Source organism: Ochotona princeps, chromosome 11 (genome assembly GCF_030435755.1).
Source record: "Ochotona princeps isolate mOchPri1 chromosome 11, mOchPri1.hap1, whole genome shotgun sequence".
In the NCBI taxonomy this organism is placed as follows: Eukaryota; Metazoa; Chordata; class Mammalia; order Lagomorpha; family Ochotonidae; genus Ochotona; species Ochotona princeps.
Genome location: NC_080842.1, coordinates 5643714 through 5670677, shown reverse-complemented (window position 1 = coordinate 5670677; position 26964 = coordinate 5643714). Strand labels below are relative to the sequence as shown.

General features: G+C 40.1%; 1 protein-coding gene across 1 annotated transcript; it reads right to left on the bottom strand.

Moving 5' to 3' along the window:
* Nucleotides 1-461: 461 nt before the first annotated feature.
* IDO1 (indoleamine 2,3-dioxygenase 1) lies at nt 462-14932 on the bottom strand. Its single transcript, XM_058670402.1, has 10 exons — nt 14672-14932; nt 10779-10874; nt 10567-10686; nt 6151-6269; nt 5689-5703; nt 4232-4331; nt 3634-3751; nt 1757-1808; nt 1202-1350; nt 462-937 (listed from the first exon to the last, which is right to left on the bottom strand). Exons 1-10 carry the CDS (start codon nt 14744-14746, stop codon nt 582-584), a joined length of 1200 nt encoding a protein of 399 aa, XP_058526385.1. The 5' UTR covers nt 14747-14932; the 3' UTR covers nt 462-581.
* Between the last annotated feature and the right edge of the window lie 12032 nt (nt 14933-26964).

Below are 26964 nucleotides of genomic sequence, written 5' to 3'. Positions count from 1 at the left end.
AGGAACTTCCATCCTTCTTGCCTCCCAGGAGGCCTCATCTGGCTTGTTAGTTTCCATTGCTTAGCAGTCAGAATCCCTACTAAGAGCTAAGGATGGAGGGTCTAGTGACAATGCCATGCCCCTGTCACCAGAAGGCTGGTGAACACATACAAGTTAACCGTTAAGATGAAAATGAATGCTGTCAACAAGAAAGTGCAGGAGACTACCAGCTCTGCTGAGGACGCAACAGCACAGGGTAACTCGACTGGAGAAACATTCAAAGGAAGCAAGATTTATTACATTGAATATACATTTCATTTATTGAATTCAGTAATTTTCTAATTATGAAACAGACAATAGAGCTTCATATCTTAAATTTAATTTTTGTACATAAAAGGGATACAATTCATGTGTTTTATACATGCGGTTTCCTTATTTTTCTTTTAATTTTTGCAATTATCTTTTGCTTATTCGTCTTACCAAGAGTGATACTTGATGGAGTGTTTTGATATTGTTAATTCATGAATCTGATAGCATGAGCTGTGATGGGAGCTTGTGGAACCTATAAAGTCTTCCTAATTTATGCTTCTGCTCAGACTGCCTCAACCTTCCTTCAGAAGGGATTTCTCAGTTGTTCCTCTAACAGTCTTCAGGAAATTCATGACATCTGTGCCCCCGGTTCCTTGGTTTTCCAGCTCCGAGGGTTCTTCTGCCTTTCCATTTTTCCCGCTCTTCTGACGTGCAGGAATCACAATGTACTTGGTGACTATTTGCAGGTGATAGTTCCTGAGATCAACCAGTGCCTTCACACACTTGTCATATGCTTCCCTTAGGCCCGCATCCTTTTTGGAAAGGACAAACTCCCGGATGGATGGAGCTGCCTCCAGCGATCCCAAAAAGCCTCGGTGAGCTGGTGGCATGTATGTCCTCATCTCCTGCAGGAATGCAGCGGCAGATTCTAGACGGACAAGAGAAAGAAAAGGTAGCAGGGAGGCCAGAGCCTTTCTGGAACCCAGGGGGCATGGCAGGTTCAGGTTACACACAGTGGGGCTAGCTGATTGCTAGCTGATTGCCAAGGAGCCAGTAATTCATGTGTGAACTGAAATGACCAGCAATGGAACCCCTACAGATAAGCTGAGCTGAGATGTTGGTGGCAAGGCGCATGCCTGATGTTAGAATACAGTCATGTTCCCCAAAGAGGGAATGCCATTTCCCATTTTACCTCCACCATCACTCTGTCGAATGCTCAGCAGAACGTCAAAGCACTGGAAGATGCTGCTTTGGGCCGCACTACCCCCAGCACACTTCCTTGGGGTGTCCCAGACCCCTTCATAGAGCAGACCTTCTGGCAGCTGGGAGTTGTCATTCCAACTAGAACAGATAGGATTAATTACCACCTTTCACATATAAAATTGCGTAGTGACAAGAAGTAAGTTTCTCGTTTTTTTTCCACAACTCTTCCAACATTCATACTCATGCATAGAATACTGAACAATGTAATTGCGAGAAAAATTGTCGCAGATTTTCTATGACTGGAAACTTAGCTTTGAGGAGATCAATGCCTCTTTTTACAATGAATTGGTTACCTCTTTCCCTCTCCGGGTGCCTCTTTGTCCAACTAATGCCACAAAAAAACAGTGGATTCTTTCTTCATCACTGTTACATTTGAATGTAAATTACTATTTAAACCTCCTGGACAGTGGGGTCCAGCAATGGTTGTATGTTGTATCCTTAAGGTTAAGTGACACAAAACAAATTCATGCGTAAGACCACCTACCCAGACAAATATATGCGAAGAACATTGAAGAATAACTTTGGATCCACATGTTCTGCAAGGAAAAAAAAAAGAGACGGAATTTTTAAATTCAGCAGCATTGGAGGTATATAGCGAAATTCAAGGGCAGAAAAGACCCAGGTCAGTTTGGGCAGGATGAGGCTTGAGGCTAAACCCTATTCTCTAGTTCTCTCTGGCCAGACCCTGCTCACCCCTCCAGCCCTGGAATGGGTGGAGTGCTCACCTAGTCACGTCCCAAACATCACCAGGAGGCCAGGTACACTGTGTACATTTTTGCAAATCGTTACTGATGGAGTTTTGGTTTGGGTAGTTTCTTTTCTTACTTTCCTTTTTTTCCCTCCTTTTTCGGGTTCATTATTCTTTTGAACTCAGTGTTCTGTTTTCTTTTTCGCTCCCTGGAGTCTCTTGCTGGATGGGCATGCTGGAGGCAGAATTCTCACAAGCACTCTCCTCAAGCAGATGCTAATTTTCAGAATTGCCTTCACTTTTTTTTTATTTCATTTCATTTTATGACACAGTTTCACAGGCTCTAGAATCCCCCTGACCCCTCCCCATACCCTCCCCCCATGGTGGATTCCTCCACCTTGTTGCAGTCTTACAGTTCAAATCCAGTCATGCTTCTTTCATTGCAAGCATGTATCATGCATAGAGTCCAGCATCTTATTGTCCAGATAAATTCAATAGTTTCCTGGGGAGACCATCTCTGGTCTGAAAGCAGAGCTGGCAGAATATCATCCCGTCCAATGAAAAGCCACAACATAACATCAACAATTTACAACATGATGGAGTTAATTGACATGGTATTGAGTGACCAATGTTAGAAAATGCAAGCTCTTTATCCTGTGACTACTTCAATGACATTTCAGTTTTAGTTTATATACAGCCAGCTTCTATATACCTTAAAATGCCTATAGGGTACTATTCAGCTGTCTCGTGTCTATTTTAGTATTTAGCAGTTTATAGTGTTGAAGCATAATTTTTGCTGAACTTGGTAGATTTTAGGATAGTCCAAACTGGCTTATAACTCTAACAAGGCATATGTCAACAGTTGAGACGCAGAGCAGTTTTAGGAGGGGTGTGCAGAGAAATCTTCAAAACCTTAGTGAGGAGTAACATATCTTTGTGTCCTACCTAGTAAGGTATATGTGAGTCCAAGCTGACCATTTCCAGTCTGGTTCTAAGCTTTCCTTGTTGTCCTCTGTCTATCTAATCTAATTTTGGGGGAGCGGGGGGCCTCCGGAGTGACCCTGATGGTCATTGCAAGAGAGGGTGGGGATCCAAAGTTGGAACTAGCAAGGACCAGAGAAAGCTCCCCTCCCGGGTCCCGAAGGAAGTTTACTGTTCTGTTTCTGAGGACCGCTCAGGGCTCCGAGCTGTTGTTCTGATGACATTAGATTCTATGAGGAAGAATCTGAGCATCTTCCATCCCATGTGGGAGATCCGAAAGGGAATGGATGACCTCAGAGTTCTTGGCCTATGAGGGCATTCCAAGTTCTTGGTTTGCAGGATGAGAAGAACCTGTGCAGAATGACACCTGACTGGGATCTGTAGCTCTGTTTAGGATCTGTGTAAGCTCTGATCATTTAACTTCTCTCTCCCACTTTAACCATTTGTCTTCTCTTACTTTCCATTTTCCTTAACCCTGAGAGAGTTAAGCCTAACCCAGGCAAGCACAATGATCTTGGGAGATAAAATTCATCAAGTGAAAACAGTGAGTGAGCCTTATTTTCTGCTTCCCTTTCCTCAACAACTGGAAACCTCAGACCATCAGAATACGGTCCTGCCTACTCTACTTGTCATGACCTGAATACCTGCAGACTCCTTGGTCAGACCTGGGATATCTTGCATACTATACTTGCCGTGGATTTGCTCAAACACTTTAAGGGCTTTCTTCAGGCAGCCACTGATATCCTCAAGTGCCTTCTGCAAAGAATCCTGCTTCTGTTGTTGCACAGCGCTGAACAAAACAGGAATTATCTAAACAAACAAACAGACAACAAACATCTAAGAATTCCCAGCATTAAACATTAACAGAAGAGAGTCCCCCCATGTCTTAATCCGTTAAATGTTTCAACTGCATTCGGGATTTTATGCTTTTTTTTTTCTAGAATCAAACATCCTAATTTCCTTATACAATTTTTTTGTCTCTCTGCAATGTAAGAGGACTTTATGTATGTTTATAATTCTATTTTCAATAAAGTCACCCTATTTATGCCACCATGCATTATAGTGTTAATGCCAATTTGAATCTTTTTTTTTTCCTTATGCTGTTCTCAAATTTGATTCTGAATAAATGGCTTCTAGACTTTGTGCTTTGAGTGATACAACAAAAATCGTTTCTTTCTACCAGACGACCCTTTACTTCCCCATTAAGCAATTTACTGCTGCATTTAGGCTAAGTTGTACTGCAGTTTACTTGCTAAGGGATTGCTAATGTTTAAGTGTAGGTGGACACACCTTAATTGCAGAAGCAGCAGCTAGTTCCACCAATAGGGAAATCAGGAAAAATCCTTTACTGCATTCTCCACCAGGAAAGTGGAACAAGATGTCCATGTTTCTGTGAAAACCAGGCAAGGAAAAGAAGAACTTCAACAAAAAATAACAGTATGTTTGTAGAGTAACTTTCACTTTTTAGTCATGTTTACTTATCCATCCCACAGGATAATTTCCTAAGAGAGGCATGGCATTTGTTATCATCTCTATTAAAAGTCAACCCTCAGGCCCACCCACCATCAAAGATTAAATAGTTAATAGCAAGTAGGTTAATCTGGGACTTGGACTTTGTTCCAGAATGCAGAGCTAGAAATCCCCAAATTAGTTCTGCTTCTATTACGTAATCCCATTAACTTGATCCAGGCATTTATAATTAGTATCCATTAAAGTGAAATTCTGAGCTTCTGCTCTGGATGCCAAGAATTATTAGCCAAATTATAAAAGGCCATGCAGAAATGACTTAGTGGTTTGAGTATCAGAAACTATAGGATATGATTAATTGAACTGTCTGTACTTGAGCTCAACCATGGTTTACTATTTCTTTCTCTTGTGTAGTTCTGAGTTTTCATAAATTGACTATTAATATTAAAAAATATATAAATCATGCTCAAAAATAAATAAATAGAAAAAAATTAGCATCCAAATGTGCCCAATGGTTATAGAGATATCTAGGAGGGTACTTTCAAATGCTCAAGAGAAACGAAATGATTTTAGTATATAAATATAAAATCAGTAACAATTTTAGGGTAAAGAAGCACTTCCAGGCAGTGGCCTTACTTATTTTTATGCAAATCTAATGCCTATTTTCTCTGCACTTTCTGAAGCAGCCTCACGTGTTCATGTTAATACTTCTTTTGTCAGCCCGGTTCAGTTTCTCAGTGGTGCAGCTGTCTTGCCAAATAATTAAAGGAGAGAGTCAAAGAACTCTTTAGATCTCATTTTTTTCCATTTTGTTGAGCTTTTGGCATTGGATCTGTGTAACTATGAGTAGTAGATTGTTAGTTTCAAGACGTCTGAAGCCAGACCACCTGTTGAACTTCCTTGCTCTGTGACTTTGTACAAGATGTGTTCTCTCTCTCTGTTTTCGGTACTAAATGGTAGCGAGTGGGTTAGAAAGAGCACATATATGCATGTTTAATTCTTGACATTGTTAATGAGTGCTGGACACAGAGACCTCTGCAGTCACAGATAAAAGCAACTATGTGCATTTCTTACCTATGCATATCAGTTACATATTTATTAGCAATTCATTTTTGTATTACAATACATAGTCATATTATAACTACTAGATATTACTTGCCCTTAGACAATTACTTATTTTCAATTTTTATCACTTAAGCATCATTTGAAGTACACTGATAAACTAAAATTGCATGGAATAGTAGATAATTTTTAGAATAAAATATGAGTTGAATACTCACTCGTAGGTCATGGGTCTTAGGAAAGCAGCCAGGAAGCAATGGGAAGAGAAAAAGAAAATCAATTTGAAATCAAATGCTTTTTTGTGCTCTTGTTACTATTTCAATATTATTGATGCTTCAGAAATAAAATGTAGGTAAAAAAAACTTATGTCTTTATGTTTCTCTAGTACAGGCACTGAAAGGAGCTGAATAGAATTGGCCTGAGGTAATAAGAATATGTTGTGACTTGCTTGGGATGGAGATTACATGAAATAATATTCAACAGTGAAACTGAAAGTTGACTGTTATCCATTTTCCTTATATATGTGTTCAATACATTTGTAGCTACAGACACAGCAGTTCAGATAGCTATAATCAAAAGAAAGGAAGTTGATAGTCAAACTGAAGCCAATGAGCTAACCTCCTCTGGGTTGTGAACAGCATGCATTGCTTCCAGTTCTGTGATAATCACAGCTTACATACCCGCTGGGATCCTTTTTCTTCCAGTTTGCCAAGACACAGTCTGCATATACGAGAATAGGAGGCAGTCCCAGCTTTTCAGAGAGTTGGCAGTAAGGAACGGCAATATTTCTTGGCAAGACCTAATTAAAACAGATTTCATCATTTAACCACTGGTGTTAAAAAATGCTCATTATTTTGGGTTTTTGGCCCATGTGGGCATACATTGAACACAGAGTCATGAACGACTTCCTCTTATCTGTTTATCCATCCATTCCCTGGATGCATATCGTGATATCCACACAAGACACACATTATGCACTGGCATTAAAAAGGTGAAACCAATTGTCTCAAAGATGCGTTAACTCTTTCCAGTTAAGATTTTAGGATATGACACATACTAGAATTAGAGATAGATTGCTGCTTTTTGGAGTGCATGGAGGAAGGAACCTCTTGCAGAACTGCTTGTTTTTAAAGCAAATTTCCCTGTATCATGTCTGTAGAATGCTATTGATGCTCGGCCCGGAAGCTTCATTTGTGTTGGAAGGAGGATTCTCCTCCTCCCACCTGGTATTTCATATGAAACTGTATCTATTTGGATGACACTCTTGGCTTATCCCTGCTCTTTCACTCAAGTTTCTCTTTTTGGGAGCTTTCCCATGGTGGAATTCTGCTCTGTGATCTGCCACATAGTGAAATTGTGCAGGTCTATAGTGCTGACCCTATCTAGGCAAGCACAATGGTTAGATTCTGGGATATTCCCATAGACGACTGAGGTCTCTGTGGTGACCCCATGTTCTCCAATGGCTTCATTAACCATCAAACTAATGCCTTAATCCTTTCTGCCTAACTTCAACCAACGGTTACATGGTGTGTAGTTGTGTAGCCCATTATAGCAATGAGTTTAATCATTGCCATTTGCAGCCTATGACTGGAAATGTACATTTACCAAGGGAAGACAGAGATGGGCATGTAGGGCAGTGTGCATTAAAATTTATCGCAAAAGAGGACATGACATGAGGCCTCCTCCACATTTTTGTGAAAATTCTGGGAGTTTTTCATCCAAGTGGGCTCAAGAGAAGGTGGTGTTAGAACAGCATCACTGACCATCAAGTCACAACTAGTTGGGCGTGCCTTCCCTACAGAGTTAGTATTTCTAGGGTCTGAAACATTTTAGTTGGTGTTATACTCACTCATATTACAAGAGGAAACACAATTTTGTACTCTTTGATACAGAAAAAAAAAATGAAGACATTTAACGTAATAATTAATTTAAAAGGGAAAATTGATGTTGAGGCACACTTTTTATAATCACTTTAGCAACTGCTAAGGAACTCAGATGTTAATTTCTTGCCCATTCTGAAGAAATATCTGAATTATTTTGACTGTTTTGTTTATTTACTTTGTCTTTCCTGTAGTTTCCTTAAGTTTTTATTTAGCTCTAAAGATTTATTGAATTGTTTGGAAGGCAGATGAACAGAGAATGAGGGTGAAAGAGATACAGAGAAACTTTCCATGCACTGGTTTACTTTCCAGCTACCTGCAACTACCAGGCCAAGTCTAAAAACCAGGAACTAATAATTCTGTCTGGGTCTCTTAAATGAGTGCAAGAGCCCATGTGTTTGGTCTTTCATTTGCTACCTTCCCAATTGCTCTAGCAGGAAGCAGAATGGCCAACATTCCAATATAGAATGTAAGCATTGGAAATGACAGCTTAATCTGACACAATGCCTTCACTCAAGCGTTTATTTTATATATTGACTTATATATTATATATTATATATATAATTACATGTATAATATGTATATTATATGTATAATATGTATATTATATGCATAATATTATATGATTATATGTATAATTATTATATATTATATGTATACATACACATATTATCTATATGTATACACAAATATATTTCATTGCCATCTCCTAATATCCCTTAAAAGGATGATTGTAAGAGCCAACTTCTCATCGCTTAAAGTCTCTTTGAGAAGCCATGTATGAAGGAAGCTATTTCAGGCTCAAGGATTAGGCAGGCAGCCATATTAGTGTGATTTCTGATGGATTGTTGCCAAGGAATTTTCAAATCAGGAGCCAGGGAAGACAGACATGGGGGGCAAAATCTTCATTTTTCCCTGTGTGTTCTGTCGTTATAAAGTCCATGACTGGAACAAGGGCCTCCATTGCAAAACCTTCCGAAGGCCTAATCTTCATACACCATCAGTGGATCAAGCCTTCAGCCTAATCCACAAAACATAAACACTGATACATTCATGAAGATAGAATACCAAGAAAAACTATCAAATGAAACTGGCGTCTTATGATTTGATTATTTTTTATAGCTCTTGTCTATACTCCTGTAAAACGTGGTCTTTTTCCTTTGTACCTGCAAAGATTGTGGTTACTGGTGGATTAAGCATGTGATTATAAACCGAATGGAAAGTATGTTACTGCAAAAAGTAAGGGAAACCAAAGGAGTGAAGGAAAGGAAGGGAGGAAGGAAGGGAGGGAGGGGGGAAGGAAGGAAGGAAGGAAGAGAAACAGAGGATGGAAGGAAAGAAGGATGGAAGTAAGGAAGGAAGAAAGAAGGAAGGGTATGTAGAAGGAGGGAAGTATGACTAATTCATAATTGTGTTCATGAATGTATAATGTTCTGTTTATGCTAATATATTTCCATATTTTCCTCCATAATTCTAACACATTTAATAATTTTGTGTTCATTCTGCTGTCCACATGACAGGCCCATGTTCTCCCTCTTTGTTTCCTGTGCTGAGTCTGCTCTATATTTTATGATTATGTATTTAAGCACTCTGGACTCCTATTTGAAGTACTCAACATAGATCACTGCATTACCAATGGCATATGCTCATGTAATAATACAAACACACAACTGATACATACTAAGATTCAATTTCTAGAAAGTCTAGTGAGATCGTGCACACAGCTCAGTTAAGTTAGATTGGAAGCCTAGAACTAGTTTTAAACTGTCTTTGCATCATCCCGGGCTTTAGATGTGGCAGTTTGACCATAGGTGTAAGTATACAATTATTCAGAGTAACTTTCTTCTCTTTTCAACAGACTAATCATGTACGTGGGCTGTGTGCAGATCTACCTGTGTGCAGGCATGAAAAAAAGAACAATTGAATAAAGCACCTATTGACTTGTGACAATGAAAAGCTCTCACAAATGGTCAGACTGTGATTCTGAGATCTATTTTAGCTCTTTGCAATATAAAGGGATACTTGTAAAGGCATTATAGTCAGCATTAGTTTTATGTGAATTTGTATTTGGCAAATGCACATACACACATGAAATGAACTCAGTGCTTAAGTGAAATTTCAATTTAGTTGGATCTCCTGTTTGACTTGCTCAGTCTGGGCAGGGCTTTGGTTGCACTTCTAGATATGCAATGAACAGAGTAGACCATTTACACTTGCTTTCTTTTCTGTTTGTTCCTCATCCTCCTTTGATCTGCCTTTTTACTGAAACTGCTTCCCAAGATTTAGTGGTAATGCCATGCTGGTAATTGCTACTTTTAGATACAGATAAGGTTATGACTAATACACAAACACTATAACACTTATGTGTAAGAAAGCATTATTTCAGAGTTAATGTTATTGATTAAAGTAGAATCAATCAATGTATTCTATGTTTTCAGGTGTAAGATAACACTGTGGGGCCCGGCGGCGTGGGCTAACAGCTAAAGTCCTCGCCTTGAATGCCCCGGGATCCCATATGGGCGCCGGTTCTAATCCCGGCAGCTCCACTTCCCATCCAGCTCCCTGCTTGTGGCCTGGGAAAGCAGTTGAGGATGGCTCAGTGCGTTAGGACCCTGCACCTGCGTGGAAGACCTGGAAGAGGTTCCTGGTTCCCGGCTTTGGATCGGCGTGCACCGGCCCGTTGCGGTTCACTTGGGGAGTGAATCATCGGACGGAAGACCTTCCTCTCTGTCTCTCTTCCTCTCTCTGTGTATCTGACTTTGTAATAAAAATAAATCTTTAGAAAAAAAAAAGATAACACTGTGGTATTCATTAAAGAGTCATAAAATCTCCATACTTCCCAGAAATCATGAATAGAGAAAAATGGCTTATATGCAAAGATTTTCATTGTAGTAATAGTTAAAATAGTGTATTATTAAAAAGAAAGTAAGTATTCGTAGAGGATTTAACAAGCGCATCATCAAAATTTAGCAACTAAATGAATAAATGATGCTTGCAGTGTGGTTAAAAAACCGATTTATGTGAATATTTACAAGTAACCATGTCATGTTAGTAAAAGATGAAAGTATGTTAATAATACCAGTTGACATGATATCTTTCAAGTGTCACTTTCTTATCTATTTACCCAAACTTTGTCAAATGTGCTTTTGACACTTCTGAAAGTTTGCATAGCAAGCACAGCTTAGATCTATACCACGTAGCAGTACATCTCCAAACCTTTCGGATGTCTCCATCCCCTTGGTCCCACACGTAGGCCATGGTGATGTACCCCAGGGCTAGACGGCCAAGACGCTGTTGCCTGTGCTCCTTGAGTTGGTCAATGCCGAGTAATGGCACCTGCGAACAGATGGAATGTTAGCTCGGCGGTGTTTCTGGCTTCCAAACTAGGCTGAACAAAACGCTAACGTCGCAAGTAACAGAAGACAAACCTTCTCAACTTCCGCTCGAAGCTGTCTGGTTTTAATCAATTCAGGTATATTTCTGGCAATGACCATCCATGGATCATAATCACTGGGCAGCTCCTCCTTGGGGCAAACACACAAGAAGAATTTTACATACTGGCGGATGTTGAGAGAATGGAAGCTGTGGCTTCCCACAGAGCATCTGCCATGCCTCTCACCCTATTCTGTAGAATGTCTCCCAGACACATGCTTATGTGTCCAGAAACGCCAGTCAGGCCTTCCCATTTCCATGTGCAGCTCAAAATCTCTGCTACCTTCCATCCTCTTTGTCAAAGTCCATTTCAACAGACCCTGACCATAATTATAATTTCAATTATAAATCCTAAGAATCTTTCTTTTTCTTGCTGTTGAGTAATTTATTAACCACTACTCTTTTTCCCCCCTTTTTGGATAGATTTTAAGTTCTCTGAATGGACAAAAAATGAGATTTATTAAATGTTAGGAGTGTATCAAGCCCTTGCCTCAATGATTTCATATTTTTCTAATTTTGTGATAGCAGCCCTAGAAGTCATCACTATGTCATAAATAAGCAATTAATTAAATAATTATGGATTAATTTGCATAACTTATTTGGATAGGTTATTGTAAATCAGAGATAGGCATTTCCATCTTCTAAAAATCACAAATTTTTTATATCTTACCAGGTGATTGTGTTTTGTTTTTATTTTTATATCATGCCTAGCTATTTCTAGACATATGCAAGGCACTGCATATACATATGTTCTCACCTCCTTATCCTTGGGGGAACTTTCCAGGACCTTAGTATGTACCTGAAACCGTAAGAGTACTAAACCCTACATCTACTATATGTTTTCCTGTATGTATAATCCCTCTTTGGTAAACCGAAAACTTTTTTTTGTCTTAACTAAGTGCTTTTGCACTGTGTCCATAACTTCTGCACTTGGAAGTATCATAGTAAAAGTAGCACAAACTTTGTTTTTCTTCTTCATCATGTCACATATCTGTTCTCATCATTGATCTCGGCAACCTCAGCACGTGAAATCTTTTCCTTTTGAAGTTGGTAACTAGAGTTCACCTAAAGGAAATGTTTTACCAATTGTCTTCAGAATATCCAAATTGTCAGCATCAGTACTCTTACAATGTAGGGCCATTAGTAAGTAAAATAAGGGTTAGTTGAACACAGACCAAGTGATACTGTGACAGTCTGACTCCCAGTTGAGGCAGGTCCCAAGTGACCAAGGGCTGGCAGTGTGCCTCATGTGAGGACATCGGACTTCCTGAGTGACAGACAGGGGCAATGTGATGTTTCTTCACCCTACTCAGGACTATAGGCAATTTAAAAATCAGTGACTACTTATTCTTGCAATTTTCCTTTTGTGAATGACATCCCACAACTGAAACTGTTGCTTGCAGGTGTATTGAGTAATCAACTACTTTTGTCCTAGGAAAGACTTATTTTTATATGTCTTCTAAATGAGACAAAATCTAAATACAGTGTCTCTCTGCACATTATCATTTTATAATCTCATCACAAAAGAAAATGTGCAAATGAAAGAGCTGGAGGAGCTCCTGGATGAGACACAGGTAACTTAGCCATTCTCTACATGCTCAGTCCCTGTGTCTCCCGCTCACATCAAGGCATGTCTTTGAGGTCAATAGTGCTGGATTGTGGTGTTTGAGGACACATGTACACATGTGGAGATCTTAAGGTCAGAAATAAAGTTAATATCGTAAGCAAGCTGGGAAACAAGAAGGCACATCTAAAGTTCAAACATCTTCAGATTTGTATATAATTGCCCTGTCTCAACCAGCTAAGACAAGATTTTTAGCAGTGGGAAATCTGGACCATGCCCTGATTTTTCCAGCTTTGGGACTTTTTCCCAATGTAAATACTCTGCCCTAGAACTTTCTGTAGTAAATGTTGGCTATTATTTGTGATTGTGGTTATTCTGTGTTTCACTGTGTGACAATTTTTCTGGTAGTCACTTTTCCCACAGAGTAGAGTTTTTAAATTGTACATCATGATTAATATCGTATTTGACAATATTTTTAGCCATTGTAAAATTCACTCAGCAATATATTTCTGGTTCAGAAAATGTATAAGTGGTATAGTGTAAATTAATGAAGAAAACACAGATCGTTTGATTTCTGTTAGGTTAGAGAAGGCAGTGTGCTCCGAGATTAGAATACATATAACTTAGAATAGAAAGAGATGAAATAGATATTTCGCTCTCCTAAATTGTTGTACAGATCTTCAGTGAGGAAATAAAAATAAATCTGACCTTTCTTCTCATGTTTGAGGACACTGATTCTGTCTTTCATTCACTGTCTGGTAATAAAACTATTTTGTAAGTAGTTGAGAGAAATTTTACTTTGTTTCTTTCTGGATTTTCCTTAAACATTGGATGGTATTATTATGATTGTTGTGTTTAAGAGATCTGACTCCTGGAAAACAGACATATGTTTAAGTAGTTTTTGAAAAACTTTCTATACTGTGTATTTGATACCTACTCTTTGAAAACATCCAATCCTGCTGTGTGTGTGTGTGTGTGTGTGTGTGTGTGTGAGAGAGAGAGAGAGAGAGAGAGAGAGAGAGAGAGAACGGTGCAAGGCAGGAAGCAAAGTTGAATATTATTAATTTGTGTATATAAGACAAATTAAAGCAACACAGTTAAAGAATAAACTTCATTTTCTTAATTTCCTTTAATATTCTGAAGAGGAAAACTAGATTGGGAGGAAGGTACTGCTTCTGAATTGCTTATTTTACACAAGATAACTGTAGGATTTTATATAAGTGCAGGTAGATTGGAATATCTGATTAAAACATGTATTTGCTACATTTCAAAGTGTTCTTTAGTATGGACTTCTTTCCATTTGCGAAGATTGGAGATATCCTATTCAATAGAGTTAGTACACACCTAACAGCTTCATGTAAATCCTCTCCTACAACCTCATGCTAAACTTTGTCAAACACAACAGCAAAAGACAAACCAAATTTACCTGCTCTGAAGAGAGGCAGCAGAGCATGACAGCTCTAAGCTCAGGAACCTTGGAGCCCGATTTCCTGGGTTTCTTCATTTGCTAGCTGTGTGAGTTTGGTAATTACCCAGATTCTACATGACTTTTAGTTTCCATCACAAAGATGACAATAATGATATACCTAACACTTAGAGTGGTGTGTGAGGATACAATGAGTTACTATGTATAAACTACTTAGAAAAATGCTGTATAAATGTTTGTAAGTTAAGCATTGATAAATTGCTAGTTAAGGCTTTATCTGCAAGGCAATTCAGGAAAACAGTCTTTAAAGCAGGTATTTCTCCACATTTTTTGTATTTTGTAGCTAATGCTTGCAAAAATAAAGATAGTTGAGATTCTTTACTTGAATCGTACTCAGTATACGAAGAGAAATATTCGTACATCACAAAAAAATTACCATGCCATGCCATAAACCTAATCTGATTAAGAAAGCACATTTTGCACCAGTTAGTATTTATGGGGACTAAAGGGGGTTTTCCTTTGACTCATGAACCATTTATAACTTGGCCTTTCCCAAAATGCTGTTTGGAAATGAATTGTCACAAGCCAATTTTGATTTCAACAGTAAAAGTCATTTGTAAAGCAAAGAGTTTTTCCCATAGTTTCCTCCTTTCATTTCTCTCCATGTCCATCTTAGTCAAGAAAGAAATGCCTATGTGACTGCATTTCTAGGACGAACACTCTATAAAATGTTTAGTAAGACCAGTTATTCAGACTCTGCTTGCCAGTTTGGCAAGCCTGCGTCTACATTGCTTTGTTTCACAGGAATATAGCAAAATACAGTTGCTTAATACAGATTAGCTTGCCTAGCTAAGGGATGAAAAGAAAACACATCTGACTATATCTTGGAATACTCTTACCAGTGGATTTGGAAGAGCAAAGCCAACATCTTCATCTATGTGGAATTCTTTGAGGATTTGCCAACAGGGCTCCATTGAAGAGATTCTGTCAAGGGCTGTGAGCTGGCAGTCACTTCCTCTGGTTGTCTGGGGTTCTGGAAGGAGCCACGACCATCTACTTTATATAGTCATGGCTGAGACAGTCACCACAGCTAATTAAGAATGCACAAAGAAATAACTTCCACTTTAGGGGTAGTTTCATTTTCTATTTTCTTTTTCAGTCATTTTATAAATAGCAAAATCACTAAAGCATTCCTGTCGATCATCTGAAGAAACTGAAAGTTCATATTCTTTTATTTATTTATTTATTTATCTTTTATTTTTTTAAAGATTTTATTTATTTTATTACAAAGTCAGATATACAGAGAGGAGGAGAGACAGAGAAGAAGATCTTCCGTCCTATGTTTCACTCCCCAAGTGAGCCACAACGGGCCGGTGCGCACCGATCCGAAGCCAGGAACCAGGAACATCCTCCGGGTCTCCCACACGGATGCAGGGTCCCAATGCATTGGGCCGTCCTCATCTGCTTTCCCAGGCCACAAGCATGGAGCTGGTTGGGAAGTGGAGCTGCCAGGATTAGAACCAGCGCCCATATGGGATCCCGGGGCGTTCAAGGCGAGGACTTTAGCCGCTAGGCCACGCCGCTGGGCCCCAAAGTTCATATTCCATACCAAATCTTTACCACCGAGAATGTTACTTGCTCTTTGTCACGTGGAAAGTCAAAGCTAAAAGGGCCTGGTTGATGTAAGAAGGACCAGTGACTAGAACAGATGGCCAGTCAGCCACATTTAGCTTTTAAATCTCTGACTTGCACCATGATTCTAACCCCAAGCTATCATTTCAATATTTGTCGGTGCATTTCTTTGTCAGGGTTCTTTGAAAACATCAGTATCCTGTATGTGCTGCATTGAAATGCAGTGTGTGCTGGCAAATCCAAGCACCAGAACAGAGTGTGGGTCGAGCCAGGTTCAGTCACGACAAAAACCAGTGCACAATATGGAATGCCAAGGTGAGGTTGCCTGTGCCAGATATGACCGCAGCACCCAACCAGCATGCGTGTGAACCAGGAAGGGAGGGGGCAGAGCCGGCAGGGGGAATAAGGGGGTGTCACCTTGCCTGACAGCTACTCCCACTGGAGAGCGTGGGCTGAAATGGGGGTAGACCAGACTAGGCAGGGGTACAACACCTGTGCGCCTCATGTGGACCAGATCAGGGAAAAGCCAGGCTGGGCTGATTATTCCTACTGGTGTAAGCATAAATTAGAGTGGGTGAGGGTTGTTTGGGCTTAGCCGCAGCATCAGCTGGCAGAAGCTGGCACTGGGGGCTAATTCTGTCAAATCAAGCCACAGAACCACCTGGAGAGCGCATAATCTGGGAATGGGAGTGGTCTGGGAGGGAAAAAGTGGGCTCTTCCCTCTTGGGTTGCCACCCCCCACGGGAGGGCACGAAAACTAGGACAGGGGCTGGGGTGGCTAGACAGACACTCAACAACATCTGTGAGGGCTGGAGAGTTGAGCTGGTTAGATGGAACAAGGTTTTAATGCCCATTGACATGTATGAGAGCATAAGGTAATGTGGGACAGACTGGACTAGTTTGCTACACATGCTGGCAAACCAGGGTAGGGGGTAGGCCTGGTGGGGGTTATTGTGGGTCGCTCTGACTAGGCTGCAGCTCCCACTGGTTTATGTGAAGGCCGGTATGTGCTGGGCAGAACCAGGCTGGACTGCAACACCCATTGGTTCCACTGGAAGATGGGGCTAAAAACAGAACCAACCCAGCAATTGCAACCACCAGCTGATCCAGGCAATGGATTGTGCCGGACCCTGTGCTTGCTAGAACACACAAGAATCTGGTCTGGGAATACCTCAAAGTTTATTTGGGGATCTCCCCAATCAAACTGTCGGACTCAGAACCCTAACCATGAAAAGACAGAAGACAGAACAAGTCAATCAACCACCTCAGCTATATGTTGGCAGCGAAATACCGGGCAAATGGACTACGCCAATCAGTGGATTCTTCAACAACCTCATCATGCTTGGAGTGGAGAGATTGGCAGCAATTCATAACTGGTGAACTATCAAAACCACTTGAGCAAGGATCTCAGAGCATGCCCCACATCTGGGACTTGGGGTGGGTGGGAAACTGGGTGGGGCTTCGCCCTCAATATCCCCCTTTTATCTCAGATACATGAAGGAAAAAATATGGAAATAATAGTCTTACCCACTTCCCTATAGCCCTTGAACCTTTTTACCCTAATCAACTATGTAAAGATTGTCAGAAATACAATTAATAAAAAAGAAATGCAGTGTGTGGTACACTGAACTATTTGCCGATGACTTTGAAGATGAAACAAGCAAACAGGCAAACAGAAGTACAAGTAGAGTTGGAAAGACAGTATGTGCCCACCTCCTCACTCTTCTCACCTAGGTCTTTTCTGCTTCACATTCCAACTCAAGAACTTTTAGGCATCTGGGCTTGCTTCCTGCCTCTTTCTGACCGCGAGAGAGTGATGAGGCAAGAGTCCTGCACGTTTAGACTTTCTGATATTTAGAATGGACAAAGCAAAGAGTGAAATACTTTAAAATGCTTCTTTCAGCATAGAAAGTAAGGCAGCATTTGGAAGAGGTCTCTCTGGCACATGTCACTCAAACCCATTGTTTCACATCATTAAAAAGAGTGACACAAAAGCAGAAGCTATGTTGTGTCATGTGAGGATGAAAAGGAGAGAAATGAGAAGGACTTAGTGCTTGGTCCATTGGCCATTCAGCTTATCAGTATTGGAAAGCTACTAAACTGTGATGGATGGGAACATGCACTCTCGCATTGCTCATTCCTATGACCTGGTGAGTTTTCTGTTAGCATACAGTTTTACCGGAATAGGATCCTTGTGTAGAAAAGCAAGAGAAACTGAAACAAAGGAAATATGATGATTGAACCTTGTGAAAACAGATGATTCATGAGACTGTTATGCTTGGAACCATGTTCCAAAGGAAAAAACCAAGATCACCAAGACTTTTCATCTATGTGGAAGACAAAATAATAAAATATTGCAAATATGATTATTGGTGTGATGTTATTTTTTATTCCCTGTGTCTAAATTTTTCTACAGGTGAACTAAAACAAAGATATGGAATAAAACTTGAGGTGATTCTGTATTGGAAAAAATCTCATAGGGCTGGTTTTCTAGGAAGCATGTCTTGATAAAACTGTTATTTCCCTTGGATATGTGTCCGTCTACTTTATGACATCTATACCATCTGTGAGACTGCAGAAACAATAATGCCCTGATGCCTCCCTGTCTTCCTTCTTTCAAGCTTTAGTCCGCTTCATAGTTCTGAAACCGCATTCTTGGTAGATTAAATCCGGATTTTCTTGAACATCCTTTTCTGCATGTTTTCATGGGAGCAACTTAATCTTTCCCACCTTGGGATAGGCGTTTGGTACAGCCAAAGTGTTTACCGCGGGGCCCACTTGCTCCAAGGCACAACTTTAGAGGAAGCAGGTGATATTCAGGTACTTGCATCCTTTCTCTGCTGGGAAATCTGGCTTGAGCTCCATCTCTTCTTGGCTTTGACCTGGCCCAGCCTCGGCTACTAAGGACATTTGGGGACTGGAGTAGCAGAGGATAGATCTGTCTGTCTGTCTGTCTCTGTTACTCTTTTAAACAAAGAAGGAGCAAACAGAGCTGCAAAGACTGCCCCCTCAGATTGACACTTGGTCTCTACCTCTACACTGTGCCCAGGTCATTCTGCCTTAGAATGCCTAAGATTCAAATTCAGCCTTTTTCTCTGTGGACTCCTCAATCTGAAACTTCATATGGATGAATCTGTCTCCCTTACCAGCGTTACCTGCGTTCATAGCTTCAATGATCTTTCCTTCATAGTGATTGCATTGCCTGCCTTAACTCAGTAGAGATAGACAGCAGGAATAGCTTTGTGCTAAACATCTCCATCTGAAAATTCTGTTGTCTTGCGATACCAAGAACCCTACGGATACCATGAGTGATACAAAAAGATTTATATAACCAGGGCTGTTGGAATACATCCAATGAAATGGGTGGGATGATAGAGGCCTATGGGAACCTGTTGAGAAGAGGCTCCAGGAAGGAGGTGACAGAGGGCTTCCTGGCACAGAATGCACTTTTGCCCCCGGTGCCTCCTCAGATGTGCTTTCTTGCTTTCCTGACTATTGAAGTACATATTGCTCTATCCAATCACCCAAGAACAGAGTGGTGCTCTTTATTTGTATTCCACATCAAAGGTGCTTTGCCGGAGGCCAGCTCCCACTGAGTTCAGAGCTTGAGAATGGTGTGTGTAGTCAGAAATAAGGAAAGACACGGACACTGTCACTTGGTGCCCTCTTGCAGCAGCTCAAGAAGAAGCTGTCCTTTTTATTTACCCAGACACATCACAAGCCTCTGCACAATCGTTTGATTGTTCTATTTTTACTTCATGACTAAGTGGGTGTGCACAGATGTTTGATTATTTTACTTTTCAACTTCATGGTCAATCAGGTCCTCTTAAAATAATTCTGTAAGTTACCATAATCATTTTCTTCAAAGTAAGCTGTTATTCGTTCTTCAGTAGTAGCCACTGGGTGACATCTAAGACCCCAAGGCCAAGGCACATGTGATTACCTACTGATCAGTAATGCATTCCAACTATAATGCAATTTCCACAACTTATCCATCATTTAATAGGAGAAATACATCAAAAGAGAAAAGACATAAAGATCCAAGACAAAAAATTTCAAACATTAAATCCCCCTACAACTGCAGGCTCTACAACCTCATAAACAGTCAAACAATAATCAAAAGCATATCTCCATGATATTAATAAAATCGCCCTGTAATTCCTATAGTTAAAAATTATGAAAGCAGCTAAAATAGCTACATTTTCGATGTTCTAAAGAGTTGTAAGGACAGGCTAAACTTTAGGGTCACAGTAACTATATTTTTTTTGCCATAGTAGTTTCAGTTCATATTCCCATCACTTCCATTAATTTGTAAGATTTTTATCAAGCCATTTCCCAAAAGGCATGCTACATGTCTGCGCCAGATTCCAGGGCAATGAGTAGGCACATAATAATGTGTCCAGAAACGGCATGGGCTCAACTGTACTCCTACTCACCAGGACATTATCAATAACATTAACTCCCAAGCTCACATCGATTGCTAAAGCCATCTCATGGGGACAAACAACAGTGCCTCAACAGATTACAGAATTTTTAGTGGGGTGGTTGAGTTTCCATGAAAAAAGGGGGTGAAACTGCATCAAAGTGGTCAGAGACATCCACCGGGCCCTGACAAACAGGGGAGCTGTTCTCTTCACACCTTCCTGTCATCCACACCTACTGCATAAACTCCAGCAGTGCTTTGATTAAGGTAACTTGTTGGAACTTTCTTGGAACTCGCTGTTTACCTGCATGACCTGAGCTGCTAATTAATACCTGGTAATTATGACCTATGTCTGACCTGTTTGAAGTAAGTTTGAACTAACTTTGAACTGTTGCTCCACCGAGTTTATAAAAACCAAAACCCTTGAAATAAACCTTATCAGAAGCCATCTGTCCCCCATTTTCTTATTGGTTGCTTCCTCCCCAGGACTTGCAAGGCCAACTTGCTCAGGACCATGGCAAACATACAGTGAATCCTTAAAAGGTCAGTCTCTACTATAAACCCACATCCCTCTTCACCAGTAGTGTGTCATTGATAAAATGCCATTTTATCTATAAAATGTTGTTTTATTTTTAAAAAGAAATCTCTGAGTTTACAACAGTCAAAAACTTTAGAGCATACAAGAATGAAAGAAATTAGCAATGCCATGCCTAGATGCACATGGAGGACTGTAGGGGACGTCTGATACCATGGAAGGCAGAACAAATTGGACAGCTCTCCCAGTCAAGCTTTGACAGAGAGTATCTGGAGGAATAGAGATTCTATGGTGGGCTGTGGTAAACTCAATGGACCTTGGAAGGATTTCCTCAATCTTGGAGCAACAAAATCACCACATCTCAGAACTACCGAAACCACTTAAGCAGTACCCTTGGAACATGCACCACATTGGGGGCCCTGGGATGGCATAAAGAGGCCATCCTTTACACCTGGGTACTGATATGGTTAGAATGCTGGGAGCAGCGTTATCCCTTTTCTTCCCTTTTCCCCCAGATACAGAAAAACACATGGAAGCAGTTGTCTCATTCATTCTCCCCCATTTCTCCATCCTCCCCACCCTAATCAGTGGTCCGCACGCGTATACACCCTTCTCCTATATATAAACATCAACTAAAATAAAACAGAATTTATTATTAAAAAATCAGAAATAAGAGCATGCGCTGAGTTTCAGCTTTGATATTGAGGTGATTATGTTTCACATTTTTTTTTTTTTATAAATTGATAATATAAATGTTTTACTGAGTTCCTGCTACTATCAGGTGACTATCTCTTAAAGTTGTTTTACTTTTATAATTATCTTATCAGAAATATTTTTAAATATCCCTTGAAAGAGAATTAGGGGGATTTGTATTATCTTTTATTTTGTTTTATTTTTAATATTGTTTACAAAATTGAAAGGAGTGTATGCCCATGCAGGCTTCTGGTTAGGGCAGAGAGGGTTAGGTGTGGAGGAAGGTAGGTGGGACAAATGTTTCTTTTTTTAATATATATATATTTTTTTACTAATTACATTGCATTATGTGACACAGTTTCATAGGCTCTGCGAATCCCCCAACTCCTCCCCGTACCGTCCTCCCATGGTGGATTCCTCCACCTTGTTGCTGTATTGCATTTCAAATTCAGTCAAGATTCTTTCATTGCAAGAGTATACCAGGCATAGAGTCCAGCATCTTATTGTCCAGGTAAATTCAACAGTTTCTTGGGGAGACCATCTCTGGTCTGAAGGCAGAGCCAGCAGAATATCATGTTTCAATTCTTTTTATCTCCTTGTGTGCAGGAAAGGAGGGGGAGAGGGGTGCTCCTTTTTGTCAAACAAGATCAGCACCTGGGGGTGGGAGATGCTTCTTTGATGAAGGCCTAGAGATCCCACTGTGGCGAAAAGTGTTCCTAGGGTGTTACCTGAGTGGTTTTGCTAGTTCTGAGAAACTATTGGTTTTGTTGCTCCAGGGTTGAGAAAGTCTTTTCAAGGTCAACTGGTTGACAAAACCCACCTTAATATACCCACAGAAAATTTGAGTTATCTTGTTCTTTTGGTAGACTAAGCAAAATAAAATCAAATGCTACTTTAAGGGATAAAATATAACCTTAGGCTTTGGAATAGTTCTGTTATTTTAACAGATAACCAACAGCCACTAAGAAAAAAAATTGAATATGGAATCCAATTCCATGAAAAAGAAAAGATCAGAGACAGAGTCGTGAAAGGAAGGGCAGACACGGAGTCGGGAATTCACATGTTAACTACATTAAAAAGCAGATGTGAGGAAAGATTGTGGTGACTGATAACCAAGTAAATATTCTGGAATTAGTAAAATGGAGGAGAGAATTTATAGATTTGCAGGCATATCTGAAGAATACACACGTTAAAACTTAGAAATATGTGAAAAACATAGAGACAGATAGAGAATGAGAGACACAGAGAGAGAAATGAGAGAAAAACAAGAAAATCTAATACAGACGTAATCTAGTCTCAAAATAAAAGAGCGAGGTAATGGGGAGAAGCTAGACAGAGATGTGTTGTATCTAATTTTCACTATCATAACATCAAATGTTTGTTTCAAATGTATCAGAAATGTTAAAATGGTCAAGCTTTATTTTTGGTTATGCTAAGAAAATGTAGCCATTAGATTTTTTAAAAAAATTAAAAATATATTTGCAACGCACCATGCGGTAGGAAGAAGGAGAGTTTCCATCTCCTGGTTCCTGCCTTCAATGTCTGCAACAGCCAGGGCCCTCCTCCCAGGAACATCAGCAGTAAGCTGGAAAGGAATGCTCCTGGATAGGTAAAATCAATATCATTAAAATGTCTATACTGCCAAAGGCAATATATACATTCAACGCAATCCCAATCAAATTGCCCAAAACATTCTTCATGGAACTGGAAACAATGATCCAAAGGTTCATCTGGAAACACAAAAAACCACGGATAGCTAGAACCATCCTGAAGAACAGGAACTTAACAGGGGGAATCACAGTTCCGGACCTCTGGACATATTATAGGGCAGTGGTTATCAAAAGAGCCTGGTACTGGCGCAAAGATAGAGAGGAAGATCAATGGAGCAGAATAGAAACACCAGAAGGGAACCCACACAGATACAGCCAAATAATCTTTGACAAAAAGACAAACGACATTCCAGGCAAATGGGAAAGTCTGTTCAATAAATGCTGTTGGGACAACTGGTTGATAGCCTGCAGAAACAAAAAGATAGACCCACATCTCTCACCATACACTAAGATCAAATCTAAATGGATAACAGATCTAAACCTACATCCAGAAACCTTCAAACTTTTGGAAGAAAATGTTGGAAACACTCTGCAAGATCTAGGGGTAGGTCCCTACTTCCTAAGAAGGACACCAAAATCAATAGAAATCAAGACCAGAATAAACAAATGGGACCTCATCAAACTAAGAAGCTTCTGTAGAGCAAGGGAAATAATCAACAAAGTAAAAAAGCAACCCACAGAATGGGAGAAGATCTTTGCGCACTACGTAGGTGATAGAGGGTTAATCTCCAGAATATACAAAGAGCTACAAAGCAACCAAAATGTCAAAACAAACAAGCCACTCAAGATATGGGCACGGGAAATGGGCAGACACTTCACAAAGGAACAAACCCAAATGGCAAATAAACATGAAAAAAATGCTCAAGTTCCCTGGCAATAAGGGAAATCCAAATTAAAACATCAATGAGGTACCACCTAAGGCCAGTAAGACTGGCCCACATGAATAAAAGCACCAACAACACTTGTTGGCGAGGTTGCGGGGAAAAGGGATCCCTACTCCACTGCTGGTGGGGCTGCAGGCTGGTACAGCCTCTATGGAAATCAGTATGGAGAACATTCAAACAACTCAAAATCAACATACCGTATGATCCAGCAATAGCACTCCTAGGAATATATCCAGAACACTTGTTTTCTGAGAAACCAACATGCACTCCTATGCTCATAGCAGCACAATCAGTAATTGCAAAAACATGGAAGCAGCCAAACGCCCATCAACAGAGGATTGGATAAGAAAGCTATGGTTCATCTACTCCATGGAATACTACTCAGCTATTAGAAAAAACAAAATGCAGTTCTTTGTGGCCAAATGGGCCAAACTGGAAACCATAATGCTAAGGGAAAGGAGCCAATCCCAAAAGGTTAAATACCACGTGTTTGCCTTAATTTAAGATGATATGATGTTATGTATAACATGTTATGTTATGTATGTTATATGTTGTGTATAAACTAAAATTGAAATGTCAATGAGGTGGTCACAGAAGGTGGTTAAGAACTCACATTTACTTTTAACATATTGGTTACTCATTACTATGTCAATTAATTCCATAATGATGTAAATTTTTGCGGATGGTATGTTGGAGCTTTTAATTGACTGGGATGATACTCTGCTGGCTCTGTCTTCAGACCACAGAGGGTCTACCTAAGAAGCCATTGAACTTGACTGGACAATAAGATGCTGGACTCTATGCTTGGTATATGCTTGCAATGGGGGAATCTCAACTGAACTTGAACTGTGGTTATGCAACAAGGTGGAGGAATCCACCATGGTGGGAGGGTTTGGGGAGGGGTGGGGAGAACCCAAGTACCTATGAAACTGTGTCACATAATACAATGTAATTAATGAATTAAAAAAAAAGAATAAAAAAAAGAATTGTACCTACAAACCATACTGAATCTGTTGAAAACTACTCAAAATTAAAAATGTTTAAAGGAAAAAAAAATTAAAAATATATTTGCAACGCACCATGCGGTAGGAAGAAGGAGAGTTTCCATCTCCTGGTTCCTGCCTTCAATGTCTGCAACAGCCAGGGCCCTCCTCCCAGGAACATCAGCAGTAAGCTGGAAAGGAAGAGAAGTGGCTGACCCTTGGGTGGGCTCTCTGATGTAAATGCGCAGCATGCAAGCCCCAGTACCATAGCTGGCACAGCTATTCACGTATTATGAAATTAAGCTTTGGGCAAAGTTTGTCCGTAAAGATCATATTAGTCATGGTTCTCTAGAGGAACAGAACATTTTAGGTGGTTGGATGGATGGTTGGATGGGTGGGTGGGCTTAAATAACTGGCTCAGGTAATCATGAGCCAAAGCCGTCCCAAGTCTGAAATGGAAACTGAAAAGCAAGAAATTCTCTCACAAGATGTTACAATGCATTTTCCAGGGAGAATTATTTCTTCAGGCAAGTCTGATTTTGCTATTATGGCTTTTGGAAAAAAAAAAAGTTTGGGTGGTTGTGACCCTTCCACATTACTGAGTGCAATTTAAATCTCTTGAAGTCCATATTAGAGAGTACCTTTAAATGTTGGCAATACATTCTTAGAGATTTCGACTTAGCTGTAGTTAGAGATCTTAACATAGTGGTAACCAAAGCCAGGTAAAAAGCAATACCGCAAGAAAACAAGACAAAAACAGAAAAGGGGAAGTTAGAACCAAGCCTAGATGCTAGGCTCAATAGCAGTAAGACCTAAGCTGAAGTCCTGGCTGAGCAGCAGGTGAATACAATCAATAACACATTTAGTGAATTGGAATGAAGATGAATTCAATTCACTGTGCTGTGCTTTGTGCTTCAAGCAACACTGTGGCATAAGGAAATGATACTTAGTGTCCCTGTTCCATCATTTCATGAAACTGTGGTGAGTTCTCTATTTGCTTCGACGGTTGTGAATTCAATGTCATAAGCAATCTTTCCAGCAGATCCTTTAACAGCTTGTATGAGGACCATGGGCATGTGACAAGGCAGGTGCAACGAGGTTCAAGATGGTGCCTCACGACAGTGTGCTGGAGAGTAGCTCTACCGCCCTCACAATTCTCTGTGCTCCACCAAGTCAGCCATCCTGCTCTCTCCCAACCTCCAGTAACCATGGGTCTTTGTGTACTTTCATACTGTAGCCCTAACTGAAACATCATGGAGTACAAATAATGTGGTGTGTAGTCCTATCAGAGCTTGCAGAACAGCTTTTCTTTTCCTTGTCTTCTTTGTAACTTTACATTCCTTGATAACTGATGAGGCTGAGCATTTATTCAAATGTTTGCAGACAAATTGTAATTTCACTCTGTGAAACACATGTTTGTGTATTTTATGGTTTTTTTAAAATTGGGGATGTGTACGTGCTTTTTATATTTCATGTATTGATTATTCAATTGTATGTACTATAGATAAATATGTATCAAGTTACTTAAAGGTAATATTTTAACTTTTAATCACATTAAACTGATACGTTTTGAAATACAATGAAATTATTTGCTAGAAAAATAAACTGAGTGTGGACCCAGCACCATGACTCAGTTAGTTAATCCTCCTCTAATAGGTAATGGTGACAGTTTGTGTCCCAGCAGGTTCATTTGCCATCCAACTTCCTGCTTATGGGCTGGGAAAGCAGTGGAGGACTGACCAAAACCTTGGAACCCTGCACTCGCATGGGAGACCTGGAAGACACTCATGATTGGCTATTTGAGAAATAATAAAGCCATGTGGTGCTGGTGTAAATACATACTACTAAAAGGAAAACAGCAAGACTCCAAATATAAATGCTTGTATATATGTTCAGCTAGTTTTTGACAAGGATTCTGAGACCATCCAATGAGCAATGGACAGTCTTTCCAACAAACGCAAGTTTGCCAGATTGGCAAATCTGGCCAATCACACGAAAAAGAATGTATTAGACCTTGTGTTTATGCCATGTATAAAAGTTAATTTCTTGTTGCTTTTTATTTGAAAGGCAGAGTTACATTAAGAGAGAGGGCAGGGGTATCTTTCACTGCTTGACTTCCCAAATGGCTGTAACAGCCAGGGCTAGGTCGGGGTGAAGCCAGGAGCCTGAAATTCAATCTGGGTTTTGCTCACGGGAGACAGGTGGAAGATGCCCAAATACGTGGACCATCGTCCACTGCTCTTCCAGGTGCATGGCAGCGAGCTGCATCAGAAGTGGACTGTCTGCGACTGCATTGTTTTGACTATTGGAGCTTTGCAGTCTGTTTTGAAATAAGGATATGTGACATTCAAATTGGGTTTACTTTTCCAGGGTGATTTTCTCAGTCCATGCATGCTTGACATGCCTTACGCATTTTATGATGGGCTTTCTAT

Excerpts from the sequence above, each read along its gene's own strand:
- IDO1 (XM_058670402.1), bottom strand. The coding sequence starts at position 14,746 with ATGGAGCCCTGTTGGCAAATCCTCAAAGAATTCCACATAGATGAAGAT. Across the intron at positions 10,687-10,778 it reads TTCGAGCGGAAGTTGAGAAG|GTGCCATTACTCGGCATTGA; the intron begins GTTTGTCTTCTG and ends ATCTGTTCGCAG. Across the intron at positions 3,752-4,231 it reads CTGCTGCTTCTGCAATTAAG|ATAATTCCTGTTTTGTTCAG; the intron begins GTGTGTCCACCT and ends TTGTTTGTTTAG.